This window comes from Prorops nasuta, unplaced genomic scaffold, assembly GCF_024137725.1.
Source record: "Prorops nasuta isolate Cenicafe-Biocafe unplaced genomic scaffold, Cenicafe_Pnas_1.2 PNAS00022, whole genome shotgun sequence".
Classification (NCBI taxonomy): domain Eukaryota; kingdom Metazoa; phylum Arthropoda; class Insecta; order Hymenoptera; family Bethylidae; genus Prorops; species Prorops nasuta.
Genome location: NW_027116819.1, coordinates 2,907,716 through 2,932,853, shown reverse-complemented (window position 1 = coordinate 2,932,853; position 25,138 = coordinate 2,907,716). Strand labels below are relative to the sequence as shown.

Sequence of the window (25,138 nt, the reverse complement as noted above, 5' to 3'; positions counted from 1 at the left end):
TATAATTACTTTAAAAGTATTTGTAATAAAAATTTTTTGAAAGTAAAATAAATTTTTTTATAACCAATAAGGAATTTAATTCTTGAAAAGAGACGGGTTTTAAATCATTTAAAATTATGTAACTTTTATAAGTATATAGGATTTCGTCGGGAAACGGACGTTCTGCTAAATACACCAGACAAAAGAATGGTCAAAAACGAAGAAGCCTCTAGTTTGATTTTTTAAAGTTTTACTTATATAAATATGAGGAATAATTTAGGTGATATGTACATTTGAAGACGTCCTCGCATAAACCATTAAATCTTCTGATCATCTAGTTCCGATAAATACCTATTTATGAAAACACAGTCCCTGTAACTATCTTTTTACAGAATTAGTGTCCTCACAAAATTTGATATGTATATTTAGGTAGATAGGAGGTCTTATCACTTCTAAAAACGTATTTACGAGAACTGGTCCACGTACAACCTATCTTAATATTAATATGTTTTCTGTTAAATAAAGCATTTGGTTGATGTTATAAGAAAAAGGTTACCACCGTTCCTATTGAAATTATATTTTATTTCATAATACGTGAAAAAAAATTACATATACTTAGGTCCCTATAACAACCCCAGTTAATACATATATAGACAGTAAAACATACCGATCACAAATAAGATGAGAGCGTTTTCCTCTAGTAAGCTGTCCATTTAGCATTCTGGAAAGGTTCCTGATGCATATAAAATATGCTGCTGCTCCTTGATGCTCCAGAAGAAGAAGAAGATTAGCGTGTCTGGTCCTCTTGCATTTTGTTAATTGTAGAGGTGCTATGATTGTATTCTCATTCCTCTCAGTCTCTTCCACCATAGTAAAAATATTAATAGAGACATCATTATCTTCCTCAAATTTCGGAATCTGTTTTAATGTAGTCGGAATCGTTATACTTCTAACGTCGAAAACAGTTGTAAAATGAGGATATGAAGATTTTCGTTGGGGATGAGTATTCGGTTTTGCCGGATAGAGTGTAGCCGTTACAGCCCATGCAAAACATGTATTATCATCACTGTGAATGATTATCACAGCCTGTTTATTCTTAATAGATTCTGGAAGCTCGACTGCACAACCTATATGCAGCGGGTTATAATAATTTATATTTATAATTAAATTCAGAATTTTTTCCAACGCCCATCCACTATCACGCTCTTGAAACTCACTCAATTCTTTTAGAATTTTGTCTATTATATTTGTATTGTACCAATCACTAAAACTATCAGTTTTGTATAAGACTGCATTGCGGGTTGAGATATGTTTAATATCACTAATCTCTTTACAAATAATTTGGCCGTTAAAGATGCGATTTATCTTAACTGCGTTCACGTTATTAAACACTTTTTCTGTGTAGGTCTGTACTAAGTCTTTTGCACCTGTTAGAAAATCACGTGGTTCTATATAATTATAATTTACAACCATTCCGCTACATATTCGAGATTTAAATGAAGACTCGAGATCTTTCCAAATAAGCTTTCTCGCTCCAATTGATTTCTTATTTTTTGCCGCATGCAGAAGTAGACGTTGGATAGTTGTTATTTCAGCCAGTTTTTTTTGTACTGTATCGGGAGCTGCAGATCTATTAGCATCTCTTAAACTTCGAATATAATCACGACACTTGCGTACCCACTCATGATAATTATGCTGATTTCCTAAGTCAGGATTCTTGAGAGCATGATTCAAACAATAACTCTTATCCTTAGCTGCTTTAAGTAGAAGACACTGTATTTGTGCAATTTCTGCAAAATTTTTCTGCAGCGTACATATAGGTGCGTTGCGATTAGAGATTCTGAGTTTATGAATATATTCACGACACTCGCGTACCCACTCGCGATATTCTTCATGCGTTTTCAAAACTCTATTTCGTAGAGACATCTTTTGTTCTTTTCTTCGAGAGGACTAATCAGGAACTGAGGAGAAGTGGGTGGGAAATTGAGCTCTTCAGATAAAGGATCTCTGAAACACTTCAGGGGGTAAGAGAATATTGAGGACAGGTAACGACATGTTAGAAAATAGATGCAAGCGTTTTTCAGTTATACATATATTCCAGATTTTTGCTCATACATATATTTCATATAATAGACATTTTTTAAGGCATATACACCTTCATGATTCAAACATGCTGGAAGATTTGAATTATGTAAGCTATCTTCTAAATCAAAATCCCCCCACATAAAATTATCTACATTAGTTATTTCTAAATTACAAATATCTCTTAACCAATTTGTATTTTCAATTCCTTTCACAAAAATCTCACCCTCATCATCATAAATATACTTCCGTATAATATCTTTAAATTTATAGTAGGGTGAGTAGCCATCCGTCCAATTTAAGCCGTGATAATATAGGAAGAACCAGCTAAAAAAGAAACATTATATTAAACAAAAATAATATATATTTTTTCTTTTTCATATACTTACTCTGTCCGCTTTCGCTCCTCTTCACTTAGCCACGAATATCAATAGGGCGGTGAAAATAAAATATGGAACACTTTTTGTTCTTGTATAACAGCAAATTCTTTGATTATAAATGACTCATCCATCAAACGGAATCCTTGAAAATCAACGAACGATGGTGCCATTATGCCTACGTTTTTTATACTAAAATAATTCTATTTAAATATGCATGTTTTATGAAAATTTCTCCCTCTTTTCAAGCTAATTGTTCTTCATCCCTCCTACTATCCTCACCATAGGTCAAAACTATCTCCCACTATACGTAGCATAGGTCATAAATATTTTCTTGAGGACCAATGACGTTTCCGTTCTTCCAAGAGTGGCAGGTCAGTCATTTCCCCACCGTAGGACAAAAGTTTTGTCAACCCTTAAAGCATCTTAGAATTACCGCCCACTACATATAGCATAGGGCAGAAAATATTCTCTCTTAGAGCCAATGACGTTTCCATTCTTCTAAGAGTAGTATAGGCATCTTCCTACCGTATATTAAAAAAATTGTTGACACCTCCCTAACAGTGCTTAAAAGCTCGAAGAAATCGTAGGACAGGCATCAGTATTGCTTTAACGTGTACTCCGTTGAAAACAGTTCAGTATAACTTTATTCTTCACTTTTACAAGTATACAACTTAAAATGGATAATCTTCTATATATCACCCATATCATTGATATTGATGGGTTTATGGTGAATAAGAAATTTATTTATAAGGAAATTGCAATTAAAAATTTAATTTCTGGGAAAACATATTATGCAGCATTTCGTATCCGTGATTCATTTAGAAGTCTGAGTATTTCAGACAGAAAAAGTGTCAGTTATGTTTTCAAAAATGTGCATGGAATTAGATATGGCAACACGGGATATGAGAAGTTTACCCAGGAGGATGTACACAAATTTGTTAATAATAGTGTATATGAATGTGAATATCCAATCGTTGCGTATAAAGGCGGGCACGTAGAACGGGATTTATTAAATTATCTGGATATCCCAAATGCTAACTTAAAAAATTTCGGCTGTCCGAAATTCGACAATTTAATACGTCACATTCAACCTGATCAGACTCCATGTAAATTACATGAAAATTGTATACCGATCGTGAAAAGAAGCCGGATACATTGTATGTATCAAGAAGCTAACGTTTTCGCACGATTGGTACAGCAACAAATAGATGTAAGTATCATGAGTTAAGCTTGCAATTTGTAAAATATTAACTGAATTTCTTTGTTTCAGATGATTGAATAAAATATATATAAGTTTCTCTATCATTTATATATAAATTTTATGTATATATATTTAATTATAAGTTTAATTGTAAAAAAACATCATTTTATATATTTGTATAAATTTATGTATATATATATAAATAAATTCCATCTGGCAGGCACATGCAACTCTTCTACCAATAGTTTCTTCTCCTCACTTCCAATGACTATTCCACTACGTATTATGTTTACACTAGCTCATCAATCACTGGCGGTAATATAAGTTTCTTTAGAGCATAATTCCAATCATTTTTTTTTTCTTCTCATTGGCAGTCGTGATTTCCTCTTTTTGGTGCTCATTAGAGATATAATTTGCAACAATTTTCAATCTACCATACATATCTTTCCGTAATGCCTCAACTTTTCGATCCAATTTATTTTCAATATAATCGACTTTATCATTCAATTGATTAATTCTTTCACTAATATCATTAATTTTTTCATCAATTTCATCAATTTCATCAGTTTTTTTCAACAGAGTTGTAACTTTTTCCTCAAGGCGGTTACATTTTAGTTAATAGTGAGTTAGCTTTTCACTGTATTCAAACAATTCCCTCATTAAGCTATCACGCACAGTCATCGAATTACGTAACAGAGCAGCCATATTCACAGCACTTGTCTCATCAGTAACATCACATTCTAAATTTGAAATTATTTTTTTCTTAGCATTAAATGCATTCCTTTTTTTATCAAACTTTAACGTATCATTGTCAATTTGTGGGAATAATTTCTCACTTTACCTGTATTGAAACCAGATCCAAATTTATTTATCGACATAGCGAAGTAGCACGTTGAACTGAGAAAATCTTGAAACTGCACAATCTCTTTTATAAGATACCTAGGTTTAGTAAGAGCTAGGATTTAATAAGATGTCCTAATAAAATATTAATACAATGGAGAGCCTCCATGCAAAGGGTGAACCTGACCTGGGGTGTAGTAAGAGCTAGGACTAAATAAGTTGTCCTAGCAAAAATGTTAATATTCCTGAAATTGATGTTAAATTGTTATTCTACCCAATAGGGGAGACTATTAAAATTGTATCCTTTCATTTAAAGGTTATTTTGTTATTCTTTGCATCGGTTTAGTTAAAACCATGCAAAGTTATAATTCCATGTTCGATGGAAAGTTAATTCCTTGCAAGATATCAGCAACTTATGACAATAGCTATCTACAATTTAACTAACGAGAATAGGGGAGATTGCGGTAGCCACCTAGCGGCAATTACTGGTACTATCAATTAAATTGAACTAGTTCACCCGTGTGTGTAATTACGTAATATTAAAAATACCATTAGCGCGAAAGAAGATTAAGGAAGGCAGTCACCTAGCGGTGCCTACTGGAACTAGCAATTAACTCAAGGTAGTTTATCTTGGTAGCAGAGTCGGAAATAGTTAGGCTACGTAAGGTAACTAACCATCGACTTCGAAGGGTGAAAAAACCTTCCCTCAACTAGGGTCCCCGTAGGATAACTAACCAACGATACCATAGAGTGAAAAATACCCCCTCCCTAACCAAACTCGGTCCCACTATAAGACCTTCCAACTGTGACATAGGGTGAAAAATACCCCTCCCTAACCAAACTCGGTCCCACTATAAGACCTTCCAATTGTGACATAGGGTGAAAAAAACCCCCTCCCTCCCTAACTAAACTCGATCCCACTATAATACCCTTTCCTTCCTCATCCCCACCACTACCATACAAATAGAGCCTTATCCCCACCTATCCCCCTTCCACACCACAAAACAGTTACCCCCACTCCCTGTCATCGGAACCGCATTGCTACACTAGTTGTAGCAGAATTTCATTTACTTTTGCACAATCGGATAAGGCTATCTGGGCGTAAACTAGACCAAATTATAATATAAACAATGCTAATTAAGAGAAAATGTGTATAAATTAAAATTAGATACATATTATACAATATAATTTTTTAATTGTTGCTTTGCTACCTAAAGCTCAAGTCATACATAATAGTTCCCAGACTTACTATTTAAATATACATATGCATCATTTAATGATAAATTTAGATGATGAAAGTTCTACTTTATTACTATAACCTTCTATCCTCATTAAAATTAGTCACCAAAAATTTTCGTATATCATAATGTTTCATCTGCATATCTTTACACAAACATGTGACTGCTTAGCCTCCCAGATAACAATTTGCATGCAGATTTCGTGCAAAATGCTGGCAAGTTATACCAAGGGCTGCACGCAGATGTGCATACATCTACGTCGCCCATTGGTTAGCATTCTGCTAGCAGTGTCTGCACGTAATGACTGCTGGTAGGTTGCAAACAGATTTTGAGCAGGTCCTGTAGGATTCGACAATCGGCAGGTTTGATACAGATTTCAACCAGATTCTGCAAGCACCGGCTAGGAGTAGATTTAGCACCTACTTCGAGCAGGCCTTGCTATCACCAACCTGGCGGCAAATTTAGTGCAGATTTCAAGCATGTTGGGTGAGCATCGGTTGGAGGTAGATTTAGTACACATTTCTAGCAGTCCTTGCCAGCAGCCGGCTGATGGCAGATTTAGCGCAGATTATAAGCCAGAGAATTACTTATAGAATTTAAAGATAGCTATTTAAATAACGCAAATTTTTTTATTAAATCTGTTTTATTAGTAGTACAGTTTAAAATACAATTTAAAAAATTATTGACGTAATTATTTATGTAGGATAATGTACAAGAAAAACTTATTTTATAAAATTAAAATATTAAAGATTTTGAGCTCGTTTCTGTTGTGTACGGGTAGGACGAAACAGTTTATTACATATCGTCCACTGTTCTCCTGGAAAAACAATAGTTTATTGGTGGTATTGATTCCTTTTTTTACAATGTCCGATGGATTCCAAAGTCCTTTCTTATGTTTGAAATGTCGCTTAAGTACTATCACAACTAATATCTCAAAATGATATTATGGTATTAAAACACTTCTATGAAATGCTGCCTTGAATAATTTTGTCAACTAATAATATTCAAACAATCTTAAATAAAAAGCAAAATTTCATAATGTATATTACGTTTACAATTAAACTGTAGGTCGTGTAGCTTTAAAAAAGTAAAATGTCAGATTACATTATAAATTATATATTTTCTGTATTATAATTTATTATGCTACTATTACATTTAAGGATTGATTAAAATTAACTACAATAAGGATGACAATCAACATTGTCATTCTCATTGTCCTCAAGATAGTCATCTGTTCACAGACACCGACTGTCGCTCCTGGAGGCCATAATTTCTGCCTAACCCGTTCTTTTGAAGCTTTCAATGCTTCTCGAATAAAACCTTGAAAAGCGCTTCGTTGCAGTTTTTAGAAATTCGGATTGCAGCATACCGCATCTGTATAAGTAGAATACATTATTAAAACAAATTACAGATGGCATATTGTATTATGTATAAGGCTGTTTCAAAAAACTAATTACGTGATTATATTTACCATAGATAGCTTTAGTAAGAGAAGAAGTTATAACGTGAATTTTAGGATCCCCGTTATAAGCGGGCGATCCTGGCCTGGAAGGCCTTATTATTTGCAGGTTGCCCCATTCCCTTTTACCACGCTAAAACACACCTTGGCCTAGAAATACGGAAAATGTTTATTTATCCATGGATTTGACATTTACTTAATGTTATATTGTTCTGTATCGAGTCAGCGCCATAGTAGCGCCTTTATTAACTTGTTTATTAGTCTGTAAGTTTGTTTTGGGTGAATGTGCAGGGTGCGTTGTGTTTTGAAGCATAGGAATGTGTGTGTGAACGGATGAGGAGTGGGGGAGGAATGGAGACGTTAGAGATTGATAGGAGCAAATGAGCCTCTCCAGATCCGTCGGTAAAAGAGAACATCAGGTGGGTATGAAAGAAAGTATGGCTGCGGAGAGTTAAAGGAAGAAGGGGGAATTCGGTCCTCTCACCTGGATATCATATTGTATATTATCTGCGAGAAACAATATCCTTGCTTAGCGGTACAAGATATTCTACGCGACAGAGTCGGTAGCTCCGCTAATCACGATGTTTCGACTAGAGCACGTGACCCTAGTCGGCCAATACCACCGAAATTGCGGAAAACTAGATGATAGTCGAGGGTGAGGGGAGATGTCCGAGGAATTGGAAGTTGAGGAGTGCCTGTGAGGACTCTCTCTCTTCAGTCTGGTCCTTTGAAGGCAGCGGTCGTAGTAGTTTGGAGTCTGAAAGTAAAACCCGATGGGGATTTGGAGAAGGAGATGGAGCAACGGAGCACGTAAGAGTAGCAGCTGGGGCCAGGAAGGCGGGGGCGAAGTGCCGATTAAAGTACCTGCGGCGAGGCTGACCAACCCGATGCTGACCGATAGGAACGAAGGTTAGAGTTCCGTGTTTCCATCTTCTCGGTTCGACGAAATAGTGACGTAGATCGGCCAAGGAGGGGGGAGGTAACACGGTGGGCCTTGAGTCTCGCCGGGGTATCACTCCCCAGGTGTCTCGTCACCGAAGGGCATAGGTAGGGTGATATTTCCGGTCCGAATGGCTGATTCCCCTGTTTAATTATTTTACATTGATTTGGGTTTGTGGACCGTCGGTTGGTCGTAGAGTCATCCGCGAGCCCGAGACGCCGGTCCCTGTAAAAGCGTAGTGGTTCCTCCTTAGGTTCCCCGCTCTCGAGTCCGGTGCTAGGCGTCCGATCGGATGAGGGACGGGATCGGAACTTGCGGTGCTTATCCGGAAGTATTCGGGGTGTCCGATGCCCTGAAAAGGGCCCCATTCGAGCGTCACTCCGGCGGGGCCTCTCTGGAGGACGTAGCCAGAGAGTGAGTGCCCATGGCGTGTCTCCCCATTGGACCAAGGTCACTTGCTCGTGTGTAGCCTCCTTCGGGACTTGGCATATATTAAGGGATTCACCATTTTTCCCCGTCATCGGGCCGTATTCGTCGACCGAGAGGATGCCTGATTCATAATAGTCAGGAAAACACCAATTCTCCCCGCTCCTCGGGTCGTAATATAGTGTGTAGTATGCTGGTGTGAGTGTGATATTTCTGTATGGTTTGAGTGTGTCGCGAATATAAAGTCTGGAGTAACCAAGAGGGGAAAAACTACTGAGCGAATACTATTTTTGTATGAATCTCTAATACGGAAGATTAACGCCTCGGTTATCTTACCCCTAAAAGTTTGGTTTAATTTAATTTACAGCAATACCTGGTATAATTCCTAAAAATCATGAAACTCGTCAATCCTAGAGTATTCTCCTAACTTTGACCTTCTCCTTTACCTTAGGGGGCTGACTAGCCGTGCAACAGAAACAAACATCGATTGATTTCTAAGGTCTGGTCATAAGAACCGGCATGGCGCCCAACAGATTAATATAGAACGTTTCGGAAATAATTCCCCGTAACTGGGTTGAATAAGGCCTAAAAAATCATATCGCTGTCCTTTATATGGCAATATTGACTGCCGAACGGTAGGGAAAATATTGTCCGCTATAAAGTACATAGAGCAAGTTTCCCATCTTCACGACCCAGCCATGTTATTTTCATAGACGATGAGTCAGCGAAATATTCTTTATAACATAAAGTAATAGCTTCCTTCGCATTAAAGCCTCCTATATATTGTAAATAGTTAACCTGCGTATGGACGTAAAATATGAAACATATTAGTTGCAAACAGTGAAATGAAGGAACTAATTAAATCATATAAACTATCAACAAAGCGAAAAGTATTTGCATTTTGAATATAATATAAATACTGAATGTTTTTGCAGTATGAGTATTCATCGATTAGTATATTTACTGAATAAAATGTATAGAAAATCGGTAGTGAAATACATTTATATAATAAATTGAAAAGCATTGAAATAATGTCAAAAATGTAGGTTTTTCGAAATTAGCAGAATGAAGCCCTTTATTGATACTAGATTATGTAAAAAGGATAAATATTTGAAACTATTATAATCTAATTTTTTTCTCATTTTAATTATGAATACAAATACTATGTTACTTTCCTCCAGATTTCATTCTAAAGGCTTTAAAGTAAGAATTCCTGTTAGTACAAGTAACCTCATGTACTATTTTTTTAACTGAGATTTAAAGTTTTGATTTAAGATCGCACGCGATTTTAACTATTATCAAATTATGTACTTATGACTGGTAGTTTTTAATAATAATGAAGATGAAAATGAAAATTAAGACGTCAAGTTACAAAACGTTCGAAGATAAAAAAATATAAGAAAATATTGTTTTTATATTTTGGGTTTTCAAGCTTTAATCTTACTAAGGACAAAATGATTTTTTTAAAAACATTATTTTTCCTTGAAAGTATCTACCAAATATCAAGTTTCATATATACATTGATTCATAAAATGCTAAGCAATATATATACTTTCCTAAGAATTTTAGAATATTAGATTTAGCAATTTTTGCAACTTAACGTCTTATCGAATATTTACAATCCTGTTAAGAGTTTCGTCATCTATTTTTTCCAATTCATGAAAATCGGCAGTAGTATATCTATGTCACCGCATCGGGTGTACGTATTTTTTAACAAACTTTTCCCCTAGATGTAGTGGGGGGTAAATTTCAGAACGTACTTTTTCCCCTAGATGTTAGTGGCGCCGCCTGGCGGTGAATATAATACATTTTTAATGGCGGCGCCTGGCGGCGAGTCTAGTAAATTTTAGTTAGTGCGACGCCTGTCGGCGAATTTCGTAGGCGCGAGGGCCCCATCCCCCGCTGCAGCCCGGGCTGAGATAGGGTGGTATATTGAAAAGTATGTATAAAAAAGTTTGGGGGGGGGGGCGTCGGTATTGCCGAGAGTGAGGTAGAGTTTTTTTGTTCCTGCCTTTGTTACTCTAAAAGAAACTAAAGACACATGTGCGTGCGTGAGAGCGTGCGCACATCATCGGTTATCACCGCTGACACGTGGTTTAAGGATGCAAGTATGATTTTCCGCTTTCTTTCCCTCTCTTGTTTGTGGTTTTCAGAGAGAGAGAGAGAGAGAGAGAGATGTATAAAGGTTAACCATTTCCATCCTTGAAAAGTTTAAAACAGGATACGCGTGCTGTGCGAAACAATGTCACAAGTTGGCTCCGAACCTGTGGTCAGAAGGGAAGGTCTTATTCTAGAATAAAATATTCAAAGCCAAGATAAGAGGTAAAAGGAGTTTTTATTTAAATAAATAAAATGTACAAAATTTTACAATATATTTACAAAAGAACCGCTAGACTAAAATGATCGACTTCCTACGGAATTTGTCGTCGTCAAATTCTAGGGAATTTCGGTAAACGAAGATTCCCAAGAGCCCCAGAGACTAGAATTCCCCAGAAAGGAACGCGGACTTTTAAACGCCCGGACTGGACAATTTTCCCTAGGGTATTCCCTAGTAAAATCCCCAGCCACGGGAGGAAACGGAGTTGGAGGAGTGGTTTTAGGGAAGGGGAAGTCCCCTTACCCCTCGGCCTCCTTCTCCCAGAGCTATAGTGGCTCCGAGCCACCCCAACCCCTAGGGTGAATTCTACCCCTCCCGCTACCCGACTCTATCGAGAGCCCTGGACTTGAGGGTCGGAACACCGGGTCCGAGGTAGTCCTCGGAGGCAGTGTGGAGGGGAAGGAGAGGGTTTAATTCCTCCCGGGTAGTCCCCGGAGAAATCTCCCTTTAGGAGGGAGGAAATGCCGCAGAGGGGAAGTCCCCTCTTGGTAGGCAGTGGGTGGTGGGTGATACTTACCAAAGTATGGTACCCAATGAGTTCGCCGGTGGAGGCGCTCTTGATGGCCAAGTGGAGGCGCTGCCGTGGAGGCGTCAAAAGTGGGCCGTGGAGGCGAGAAAAGCTGCTTCTGTTGCTGCGGTTGCTGCTGATTAGGCAGGCTGTCGAGCAAGGCTGAGGTGCGATGGGTCCTTATCAAGGACCCATCTATATAATTCCGCGGCACGAAACTTGCCAGCGAGAGAGCTGCTCGTGGCGCTTGCCACCTAGTTGTCAGGCGCGCAAGCCGTGCCGCGGGCGCGACGCGCCAGGGCCAGTAGACGCGCAAGCGCGCCGCGGTGCGAGATAGAGAGAGACAGATGGAGCCGCTACACGCTGTTGGTCTAGCCGTCCCCTGTGAACGCAATAGAGACAGGGAGATATAGCAAAAATGTGGAATCTACTTCGCAGCATTTTTGCTCCTCCCGATCTCGAACACGTGCGTATAATCATTTGGTGCAACCTAATGATAATTAATTTTTCTCTCTATTGCGCGTAGATTTTTTCATCCGGTTTATTGGTTTTTATTTAAAAATAAAATGATTATGATAAGGGAGCTAACCACTCATCCCGGGGAAAATATATATATTGTCCTTCAAAACACGTGTAGCTCCTTTTGCCCTTGAAAAGTTTAAAACAGGATACGCGTGCGTATAATCATTTGGTGCAATCTAATGATAATTAATTTTCTCTCTCTATTGCGCGCAGATTTTTCATCCGGTCTATTGGTTTTTTATTTAAAAATAAAATGATTATGATAAGAGAGAACCACCCATCGTCGGGGAAAGATAAATATTATCCTTCAAACACGTGCAGCTCCTTTTATCCTTGAAAAGTTTAAAACAGGATACGCGTGCGTATAATCATTTAGTATAATCTAAATACTAATTAATTTCTATCTAGTGTAGGTTTTATCATTCTGTTTAATGAACTTTTTTATTTAAAATAAAAATAATTATGATAAGAGAGAGTTAGCTACTCGTCATTCTCGGGAAATGATATAGTCCTTAACAACAAAACACATGTAGCTCCTTATTTTCTTAAAATGAAGAAAGAGAGAGAGAGTGGGAGAGGAGATAAAAAGAATGTGATAATATTGGCCACAAAATTTTTATGTATGGGTCATGGGTTCAAACACTCCCCCCACCTTAAAACCATTCAAATTTCATAAGTATGCATCAGTTGCCGATATAACTCACTTTGAGTTAGACGTATAAACGATTGAGTGAATTGAAAAGTCTAGATATTTATTTATAAGAGAGAGAGAGAGAGAGAGAGAGAAAATGAGTGGAAATCCAAGGAAGAAAGATTTGTTTTCGTTGAGTGTAAATAGAGTGAGAAACATATTTGTACCAAATATTCGACTATACCACTAATATCAGCTAACTAAAATTTCAAAGGGTATAACGAGTTATGGTCAGCAAATACAATTAATGTTAAACACCGTAGAATGTCTTCGACTACCATTGAAAATAAGTCGAAATATACTGGAAAAACATCCGGATATCTTTGATGAAATCTGTGAAACACTTGAAAAATATAAAAAAGTGAATATCAAATTTGAAGATCTAACGAGAAAAACTTTTAAATTTCACATATATCAAGAGAAAAAGTTGTTAAACAAAAAGAATGATTACGATGAAAACAAAGAAGGCAATGGAGCTTTTGGAGTCGAAAGAGCTGTAGGAGAGGGAGGAGAAGAAAAGGAGGAAGAAGAAAAGAAAGAGTATTTAAATATGATGTATCAAATTAAAACTTACAGTAAGTATTAAGAGAATATGGTATAAATGTTTTAAAATAACTTATTTTGTTTCTTTGTTATTTCATTATCTTTCTCTCTCTCTCTCTATTTTACAGATTAAAGGTTTTTCTCCCTCTTCCCCCCATCAGTCTTGGTTATCAAATGTGTAATCAGTGTTAGACGTAAATCACACACACACACAACGCCCACACGTTTGCATTGTATAAAATAAAAAAATGTATTCCTCTCATTTTAGTATATTATTTACTCTCATGTGTTACTGTTGTGTCTTAAAATGAATTTCCTACGTAAATTCACAGTTATATCAATATTCTCTCTATGGGTTGTGTTTTGTGATAATAATAATAATACTTTTATTTCAAATTATTTAACAAAATATGGTTATATTGACGATGGAAATTTCAATAATAACAATGATATGGCATTAAATGCTGCGGATAATGAAATCTATAAACATGGATTAAGAGTTTTTAAGCAAAACTTTAACTTAGACGAGTATAGTACGACCGAAGATATTATTGATCTCATGCAAAGGCCCCGATATGGATTAGGAGATTTTTCGCAAAATAATGATTTGGAAGAGAATAGATGGTATAAAAAGGAATTATCGTGGTATTTTCATGTAGCTAGTATACCTCAATTGGAATTATTGGAAACTGCACATGAAGTATTTAATCAATGGTCAATTGTGACAAATTTAACTTTTAAAGAAGTACAAGAGAAAAGTAAAGCAGATATAATTATTTCATTTCAAAGTGTTAATCATAACTTTGTTTATGATTCAACAAAATGTGATGCTAGATTAGGAGGTCAGGTTGTGGGACATGCATATTTTCCTGATAAACTACAACAGCGAAAAGAAATTCATTTATATATGGATAAAAAACAATGGTTTTTTGGTTTAGGACCGTACAATTCACATTTGAATAGTTTATATTGGATTTTAATGCATGAAGTTGGACACAATTTAAGCTTACATCATGATACATTTGGGCATATAATGCATTCTTATGTTCAACACCACGATACTACGAATGGATCACCTTTTAATACAGTTGATTTAAATAATATTTATAATTTATATAAATCGGGCGAGGGAGTAAAAAATAGTCCAATGATTCCAACAACAAATGAAGATGTAACACCGCGAAGAAAGAAAACTTTTACCACCATTAATCCTACTTCAGATAAAAAACCACAATCAGAGGAAGAAGATGTTTCAAATTTTGACACAATTTGTAAATTACCTGCGAGTAATTTTCTCTATTTTATTCATAGTAAGAGGCTTTTTGTTATTTATAAACAATGTTTTGGTCTTTTGACGTGAATTCAAAAGAATTTAAAAATCCACAATTAATTAAAAATTGGCTTAAATTTTTACCCTCGGATTTCAAATCAATTAAAGCTATACATGAAGTATCATTAGATGAGATTGCCGTATATTCTGATAATTATGTTTATGTTTTTAATGCAAAATCTTTGGAACTTATTAATGGTTATCCAAAAACGTATAAACAACGTTTTGGAAGTGAAGTACCATATGATGAAATTCAGGCAGCTGTTTTAAGTAATATGGGTACTATCTTCGTTATCGTTGATAATAATTATGTGAGAATAATCAAGAATTGTGCACTTTTTAAGGATATAAGCTATGGTGTACTGAATTAAGTATTTCCAACATTTTTCCATTTTAACAGTAAAATGTCACTATTTAAGTTTAACAACGGTAAGATTTATATAATTCAGGATGGGAATTATCGAGAATTCGATGAATTACGTAATATTATTACAAAGCCTGACAAATTTGATCTATCATTATTTGGAATAGAGTGTCCAACATACTCCGTAGTTGAAAAATTATAAAATTTAATGGAAAGTTTGTTTGGTTTTTATTCATATAAATTAAAAAAAGATAATAAGAATAATGATTGTGAGAAAGAATCAATAAATCAAATTAGTTCATATATTAAAACATTTAACTCTATAAATGACACACACGATTACATTGCTTCAAAGTATGTTATATAATCTACTTCTAACCGCATAACTAATATTTTCCCCACTTTTTATTTCCCCCACTTATAACTTATTCTATTCTTCCACTAATGTTTTTTTTTCTTAATATAGAAGAATATATGTATAAAATATTTCTTTATTCTTATAAGAGTTTCTGTTTTTTTACGACGTTTGCTGTGCTAAGATCAAATATTGAAACGGTTAAAATGAGTGACGACTTACATACTTTTATATTGAAAATTGAGAAGAATCTTACGGAACAATTAACATTAATTCATACTGTTATTGAAAAACAAAAATGGATGAGAGAATGTGATGAATTTATTGAAAGTCTTGTAGAATATTTGAAAAGTGTTGATGAAAAAAAGCATACTGTAATAAGTATAGGATTACAACAACATATTTTGGCGAAAATTACAAAATTTAAAAGTTATAAGAAAATTTTATTATATAATTTTTGGTCTGGTGGTGGTGGTGTTAATAGTAGTAGTGAAATAAAAAAATCATCATTAAATAATGTTTGCCGTTGGGAAAATGTAGAATCTACTTTTGAACAGAGAATTATTACTGGTTAATAGTAAATATCCTACACGTAGATCCACATAGATTTTTATTAGATATTAAAGAAATGGTAATTGATAAAATTAAATATTATTTGGAACAATATAATTCCATAAAGGTAAATGTTATTTTTAATGCTGAGTTTATTATATCTAATATGAATAAATCTAATTTGGATGTTAAAAGTTTTCAAACGAGAAATAACATTTTATTGAATACAAGTGATTTGGGGAAATGGTATATGAATAACATTGTGAGTTCAATTTTAACATCTCTGGAAGAATTTCAAGAACGTGACAGTGGATGGGCCTTATCAAAAATTTTAAATTTAGTAATAAATATTAACAAGTGTAAATTACTAAGAGGATAACATTGGATGAATCTTCCGTTAGAAATACGAAGAAAACGAGTAATTGTGAATGTTAAATCTAACGATGATAAATGTTTTATGTGGGCTATTGTGGCTGCTTTATATCCAAAACACAACAATGACTGCAGTTCTTTTAAGGATTATCCTCATTATCTTGATGTTTTGAATTGCGATGGAATAAAATTGCCATGACTTTTAATCAAATTAAAAAATTTGAAACAAATAACAATTTAACTATTAATGTATTCATATACGACGAAAATTAGAAACAATATTTGCCACTTCGTTTAAGTAAAAATTTTGATGACGATGATGATGATGATGATGATGATGAAAATCATACGAGAAAAAAACATATTGATTTACTTCTGTGGAAAGATATTCATTTTGTTTGGATTAAAAATTTATCAGGTTTACTATCTAAACAAATAAGCAAGAATAGACGCAAAAAATATATTTGTAACAGGTAAATATTTCTTATAAAATTAACAATACATATTTTACATTATATATTTATTTTTTTAACAGATGTCTACATTATTTCCAATCAAAGGAGAAATTAAATCATCATTATAAGGATTGTAAAAGACACAACGATTGTATGATACAGCTACCACATGAAGATGAAAAATGGATATATTTTAAAAATTTTTGTCGTAAAATTCAATTACCGTATATTATGTATGCTGATTTTGAATGTATTTTAGAAAAAATAGAGAATATTGATAATGAGAACAATAGTAAAATGAATACCGGTATATATATATATATATATATATATCAAAAACATATACCATGCAGTATTAGATATTATTTTCATTCAAATTTAAATAAAGTATCATGTATATATCAATTTTATAGAGGAGTTAATTGTGTGAAATGGTTTTTCAATGAGTTAAAAAAAATAATTTAACAATGTATATTTAATATAAACATTCCTATGAATGAATTAACTAAAATGGAAAAGTTAGAATTTTTTAAGACAACAAAATGTCGGGTGGTCGGTTATCTCGTGCCAAACCAATGCATTCGGAAAGAGGAGGAAATTTGAAGAAGAAATTTCTAATAAAAAATTTTCCTAGCTCCTTTAGTTTAGGAGTAATCATTAATTGAAAATTATTAATGAGCAGGTTTGCTATTGGCCGATAATCGAGGGGAGGGTATAGTGGGCTAGCATAATAATGGCCTGAGCCGGCAAAAATGTAATTAGAAAACACCTCCTCGATATGTTTTTATTAGGAGCCCAGTCTGAACGTCGCGAGCTGCCGCGCGATAAAAACAATTGAAATAAATCCTCAGCTTGTGCAAAAAGGGAGATGATGAAGGGGGAGGGAGGGATTTAACAAGTTCATAAATTTATTTTCAATTGACATTCATATTTCTTATGAAAATGAGTCCAAGCGCGTCTAAAATACTATTATTTCTAACGTAATTAATTTTTTAATTGCCCTATGATTTTCGAGCAGTAATTACTCTGTATTTAAAGTCCCTTTTATGACTATCGTTTCCCCACCACCTTGCGGTAGATAGCTCAGTGCGTTTTTTTTAAAGTGGTATCCCCAAGAGCCCTAGTCCACTATCACAATTTAACACAATAAGTGCTCAATGTGACCGCCGTTTTGCTTGATGAATCTCTGCGCTCTTGCAGTTATGCTTCGCGTTGCTTTCGAAATCATGTCCGGCGTGATGGTACTGAAGGCCGCTAAAATAGACTCACGTACTTCATCCTCGCTACCTTCACGCCGGTTCTCAATCAGATTCTTAACATGACCCCATAGAAAGTAATCTAATGGGTTAAGATCTAGTGATCTAGCCGGCTAATTAATGGGACCCCCCTACCCATCCATTTATCTGGAAAGCTTTCGTTTAATATATTACGCACATTTATACGAAAATGTGGATGTGCTCCATCATGTTGAAAAATAATCTTTTTTCGCATGAGAAGCGGCACATTTTCCAAAAGCACATTCAGCTTTTGTTTTAAAAAATCTGCGTAAATTTCTCCGTTTAGGCGCGGCGGAAGGAAATACGGACCTATCCGCAAATTTAGAAAAGTGTGAAGATTCAAGCTAATAAATTTAACTATTGCCTTACTCACAATTTGATTTCCAATCAGACCAGCCCAAACATTGATCGTGTAACGATATTGGAAAGCACATACAAGCATAGCATGGGGATTTTCTTCTCGCCAAACCACGTGATTTCGGGAATTAAACATCCCGTTTGGCGTAAAGGTGCTTTCGTCCGACCATAATATTTGATCGGGAAAGTTCGGATTCTTTCGGCACTGTGCAAGGAAACCTATTTTTTAAGAATTATTTATTACATAAAATAATGATCTATTCGATGACATTTTCACTCTTGTTAATTGACATTAAATTTACCTGTGCAAAAGTTAACTCGGCTTATGTAATCCTGTGGAAGGAGTTGCTGGACACGTTAGTAGTGGAAAGGACGCAAACAATTTCGGCGCAATATTTGCATTACTACGAATCGGGAGACATTAAATTCGCGCGCCACACTTCGAGTGCTACCTCTTCCATTAAGAAAGGAATCCAAAATTTCTTCTTCCATTTCCACATCAACATTACGCGCAATTGCTCTTTCTTGATTTGTATGAACAAAGCATCCATGTTCGCGTAAACAATCAACGACTTTTCTAATCGCTCGTCTCTCCGGATGCCGACGGTTAGGAAAATTTGCAGCGTACATCCTTGCTGCTTCAGATGCATTTCTATTTGCCACGAAATACAATTCCACCATATCGGTATATTCTTCATTACTGTAACTCATTTTGCTTCAAAACATGCAACTATCTCAATGTCACTGTATAACACCAAGTCAACTGAAAGACTAAAAAGAGACTAATATTGTAAACATTGATGCTGATCCTTAAAACGTTAAGAATGTAAACAATTGCCGATCAGCATCAATGTTTACAATATTAGTCTCTTTTTAGTCTTTCAGTTGACTTGGTGCTATACAGTGACATTGAGATAGTTGCATGTTTTGAAGCAAAATGAGTTACAGTAATGTAGAATATACCGATATGGTGGAATTGTATTTCGTGGCAAATAGAAATGCATCTGAAGCAGCAAGGATGTACACTGCAAATTTTCCTAACCGTCGGCATCCGGAGAGACGAACGATTAGAAAAGTTGTTGATTGTTTACGCGAACATGGATGCTTTGTTCATACAAATCAAGAAAGAGCAATTGCGCGTAATGTTGATGTGGAAATGGAAGAAGAAATTTTGGATTCCTTTCTTAATGGAAGAGGTAGCACTCGAAGTGTGGCGCGCGAATTTAATGTCTCCCGATTTGTAGTAATGCAAATATTGCGCCGAAATTGTTTGCGTCCTTTCCACTACTAACGTGTCCAGCAACTCCTTCCACAGGATTACATAAGCCGAGTTAACTTTTGCACAGGTAAATTTAATGTCAATTAACAAGAGTGAAAATGTCATCGAATAGATCATTATTTTATGTAATAAATAATTCTTAAAAAATAGGTTTCCTTGCACAGTGCCGAAAGAATCCGAACTTTCCCGATCAAATATTATGGTCGGACGAAAGCACCTTTACGTCAAACGGGATGTTTAATTCCCGAAATCACGTGGTTTGGCGAGAAGAAAATCCCCATGCTATGCGTGTATGTGCTTTCCAATATCGTTACACGATCAATGTTTGGGCTGGTCTGATTGGAAATCAAATTGTGAGTAAGGCAATAGTTAAGTTTATTAGCTTGAATCTTCACACTTTTCTAAATTTGCGGATAGGTCCGTATTTCCTTCCGCCGCGCCTAAACGGAGAAATTTACGCAGATTTTTTAAAACAAAAGCTGAATGTGCTTTTGGAAAATGTGCCGCTTCTCATGCGAAAAATGATTATTTTTCAACATGATGGAGCACATCCACATTTTCGTATAAATGTGCGTAATATATTAAACGAAAGCTTTCCAGATAAATGGATGGGTAGGGGGGTCCCATTAATTGGCCGGCTAGATCACCAGATCTTAACCCCTTAGATTACTTTCTATGGGGTCATGTTAAGAATCTGATTGAGAACCGGCGTGAAGGTAGCGAGGATGAAGTACGTGAGTCTATTTTAGCGGCCTTCAGTACCATCACGCCGGACATGATTTCGAAAGCAACGCGAAGCATAACTGCAAGAGCGCAGAGATTCATCGAGCAAAAGGCGGTCACATTGAGCACTTATTGTATTAAATTGTGATAGTGGACTAGGCCTCTTGAGGATACCACTTTAAAAAAAACGCACTGAGCTATCTACCGCAAGGTGGTGGGGAAACGATAGTCATAAAAGGGACTTTAAAAACAGCGTAATTACTGCTCGAAAATCATAGGGCAAGTAAAAAATTAATTACGTTAGAAATACTAGTATTTTAGACGCGCTTGGACTCATTTTCATAAGAAATATGCAAGTCAATTGAAAATAAATTTATGAACTTGTTAAATCCCTCCCTTCCCCTTCATCATCTTCCTACTTGCACAAGCTGAGGATTTATTTCAATTGTTTTTATCGCGCGGCAGCTCGCGACGCTCAGACTGGGCTCCTAATAAAAACATATCGAGGAGGTGTTTTCTAATTACATTTTTGCCGGCCCAGGCCATTATTATGCTATCCCACTATACCCTCCCCTCGATTATCGGCCAATAGCAAACCTGCTCATTAATAATTTTCAATTAATAATTACTCCTAAACTAAAGGAGCTAGGAAAATTTGTTATTAGAAATTTCTTCTTCAAATTTCCTCCTCTTTCCGAATTCATCGGTTTGGCATGAGATAACCGACCACCCTGTATGTGGGAAAGATTTTCTTGAAAATGATGAAAAGGTAAAAGATCATTGTCATTTAACTGGTATATTTAGAGGAGCGGCACATAATAAATGTAATTTAAATTATCGTGATTCCAATATTTTACCAATAGTTTTTCATAACTTAAGTAATTATGCTGCACATTTTTTAATAGAAGACGTAGCTTTATTATTAAATGGTATTACTAAAATAATTGCTTTAAACACTGAAAGATATGTTTGAATTATGAAAACAGTTAAGATTCATGATAACAAAAAAATTTACAAATACGATTTATTGATTCATACAAATTCCTAAATACATCGCTTAGTAAACTATCGCAAACATTGTGTAAAAGTGATACGAAAATTGTGAGAGAAAATTTTATTAATAATACCGAGTTTGAATTAGTTACGCAAAAATGTGTGTTTCCATATGATTATTTTGACAGTTGGGATAAATTTGAAGATACTACGTTACCAAAATATGAAGATTTTTATAGTGAATTAAGTTTATGTAATATAACATTAGAGGAATATGAACATGCAAAAAAAGTATGGAAAATTTTTAACATTAAAAATTTAGGTGAATATAGTGATCTCTATTTAAAAACTGATGTTCTTCTATTAGCCGATATATTTCAAACTTTTAGAATGAGTCGTTTATAAAGTTATGGATTAGATCCTGCTTATTATTTTACTCTCCCGAGTTTTACCTGGGATGCAATGTTAAAGTTTACAAATATAAAACTAGAACTATTAACAGATATTGATAAGGTAATGTTTATTGAGCGAGGTATACGAGGTGGTATTAGTCAATGTTGTAAAAGACATTCTGTGGCAAATAATAAGTATATGCATGACCTTTATGATCCTATGAAGGATGATGATTATTTAATGTATTTTGATGTTAATAATTTATATGGATGGGCAATGTCACAAGCATTGCCATATACGGAATTCAAATGGGTTGATAATTGTGAGAACTTTGATGTTAATAACATAGACACAAATTCTACATTAGGTTATATATTAGAAGTCGATTTAAATTATCCGCAAAGTATTCATAATTCTCATATAGATTTACCATTTTGTCCTAGTCATGATTTATCACCGGTAAATAGAAAACATAAGAAGCTTTTAACAACGTTATACGATAAGAAAAGATACGTTATACACATTAGAATGTTGAAAACATGCTTAAAACATGGTCTTCAACTGGATAAAATACATCGTATTTTACAATTTAAGCAAAAAGAATGGTTACGCGTTTACATTGAATTGAACACGGAATTACGTGTAAAAGCTAATAATGATTTTGAAAAAAACTTATATAAATTAATGAATAATGCCGTTTTTTGTAAAACAATGGAAAATGTTCGAAATCATGTGGATGTAAAATTGTGTACTGTATGGGACGGTCGTTACGGTGCTAATTCATATATTTCAAAACCTAATTTTCATAGTAGAGTTATTTTTAATGAAAACTTAATGGCGATTAAAATGAATAAATTATGTGTAACGATTAATAACCCCATTTACGTTGGTATGTCAATATTAGATATTTCAAAAATTTGTTTATACGATTTTCTCTATAATTATATGAAGACGAGCTTTAATGATTGCGCTAAAATTTTATATATGGATACTGATAGCTTGATTTACGAGATCAAACATTTTGATATTTATGAAACTATTAAAAGAGATTGGTAGAACAATGTTTGATACCAGTGATTATTCAACAAATAATATTTATAAAATACCATTGGTTAATAAAAAAGTGCCTGGGCTGATGAAAGATGAAAATAATGGATATATAATGAAAGAATTTATTGATTTAAGATCAAAGATGTATGCCACACAAGTTTTCGATAAATGCGACATAAAGAAAATTAAGGGAATTTCATCAAATGTTGTAAAAAGAAATATTACTTTTCAAGATTATTTAGATTGTCTATACAATCAAGATATTAAAGTAAGTTTACAAGGTAAAATAAATTCTAAACTGCACAAAGTGTATAGTATTTTAGAAGAAAAAATAGCTTTAAATCCATACGATGATAAACGTTTTATAATGGATGATTTTATAAATACACTACCATGGGGACATTTTAAAAGTAACGAAAAAAAAAAAATGCAAAGATAGAGAATAATATGTATGTTAAAATTTATTTTGTAAAACAATTTTAAAGAATAATAAAAATACATATATAAAATTAGAAATTTAATTATAACATATTTTTTTAAAATTATTACTTATTATCTATTACCTAATTTCTAAATATTTGAACTTCCTCGAATGGACATTGTACTCTTGTATTTTTTATAGTGTACATTCTAGCATGTAATTTACATTTTGTTTCTTGAAAATTATATAATTCTATAAGATCATTGAATTTAGGACATCCAAATTTTTCAATATTAACATACTCCATAGCTAAATTTTTCAATATTTTTTGCTCAATGATACCTCTTTTGTAGCCAATTATTGCAGACTCTATGTCATAAAAATTTTTTTTACAATTACTTAAAATAAAATCATTCATATCACTTTGTTCATATTCCTCAAAACCATAATCTTTATATAACATTCCATGTAAATTTAAATATAAATATCGTGCACTTATTTGATCTTCTTTACGTAATGCATAGTAATTATCATTTAACTTAAAATTAGCTGTATATATAAATCCAGTATTAATATCTTTAAGAGCTGCATCTTTAAATTTAATTTCAATATCCACGTTAAAATCATCTACATCAAATATATGTGTAATTCTAAAATAATGAATAAATATTAGTTATTAAAAAATAATATTTTGATAGAAAATAACACTGACTTATCCATTTTGAAATTAGTAGGTGAAGAAAGGGAGAGAGAGAGACGATTGAAAGTTTTATAGAACTGTTTAAAAAAATTAGTTGTAGAATAGATGTTATTGACGGTAATGGAGCTATATATATATAGAAAGAGTTACTTCATGTCTTTATACTCTATTCTCCCCACTCCAACGTTTTAGATATATATATCACAATCGTTGTGGTTAATGAAAGAAAGGAAAAGAATAGGAGAAAAAGTAGTTTGAAAATAAAACTTAAATATATATATTTAAGTAATAATATATTTTTTATTTTATAATTGTTTACAATACATTATCTTTATCTATCCATGAATTATGTGATTTATCAAAACCTAACCATTTTACAAAAACTTTATTTCCCTTTTTACGCAATATTTTCTCCACAAGATAAACATTTTTATCTTTAACTTCTGACAATTCTCTGCTCATAAAATGCTCCTTTAATATTATTATTACTCAAATCTTGCAACAGATAACTAACTGGATTAGTTTTTTGAATAACTTTTACTTTAAACACTTCAGTAGTCCAATTTGGTGTATATCCTTTCTCAAATAACATCTTATATTTACTTAAACGCACAAAATCATCAACTTTAAATTTTCCTGGAGCAGCAATTTTTATATTACTATACACTGTATTCAATAAACGTGTTGAATTTTTTGCATTAATATCAATAGGTTTCATGCCAGTAGTACGATGTTTTCTTCTATTATAGTCGTTAATTATTGTTGGAAGAATATTTATCCATTTATAGCTTCCATTCATTGTAAATAATTTCCACATATCATTTTTTAAAGTTCGATTAAAGCGTTCGACAATACTTGCTTTCATAATATTATATGTTGGATAATGATTGATTTTAAGTTTCTTCATGAAATCTTGAAATGTTTTGTTATAAAACTCTTTACCACCGTCAGTCTGTGAATTTTTTGGTTTTCTACTTTTTATAATTTTACCAAATGCTTTAGTCACTTCATTTCCTGTTTTCTTTTTTATCGGTTCTGCCCATACATATTTTGAAAAAGTATCAATAACAACCAAAATATATTGGTTACCCTTATTTTGATGAGTGTAAGCTCGCATATCAACTAAGTCTGCTTGCCATAAATCATCATATCCCTTTATTATTACTCGACGTTGTGGAAAATTTTTTCTTGCCGATCTATGAAGTTCTTTTACTAGTTGAACTTTCTCCTTACTCATTGTAGATATTATTATTGTTGTTGTTGTTTAATCAAAACTCTTTTCATTACTATTCTTCATAAAACAAAAATCCTTTTAAATTTACTCACGTTAT

At 33.8% G+C, this 25,138-nt stretch overlaps 1 protein-coding gene across 1 annotated transcript; it reads left to right on the top strand.

Annotated features, from left to right (window-relative positions):
• Nucleotides 1-21,008: 21,008 nt before the first annotated feature.
• On the top strand, nt 21,009-22,692 carry LOC136781312 (uncharacterized). Its single transcript, XM_066740163.1, has 3 exons — nt 21,009-21,019; nt 21,312-21,565; nt 21,662-22,692. The coding sequence occupies exons 1-3, from the start codon at nt 21,009-21,011 to the stop codon at nt 22,690-22,692; spliced, it is 1,296 nt and encodes a 431-aa protein (XP_066596260.1).
• The last annotated feature ends 2,446 nt before the right edge of the window (nt 22,693-25,138 follow it).

Excerpts from the sequence above, each read along its gene's own strand:
- LOC136781312 (XM_066740163.1), top strand. Across the intron at positions 21,566-21,661 it reads TTTTAACATTAAAAATTTAG|ATCCTGCTTATTATTTTACT; the intron begins GTGAATATAGTG and ends GTTATGGATTAG.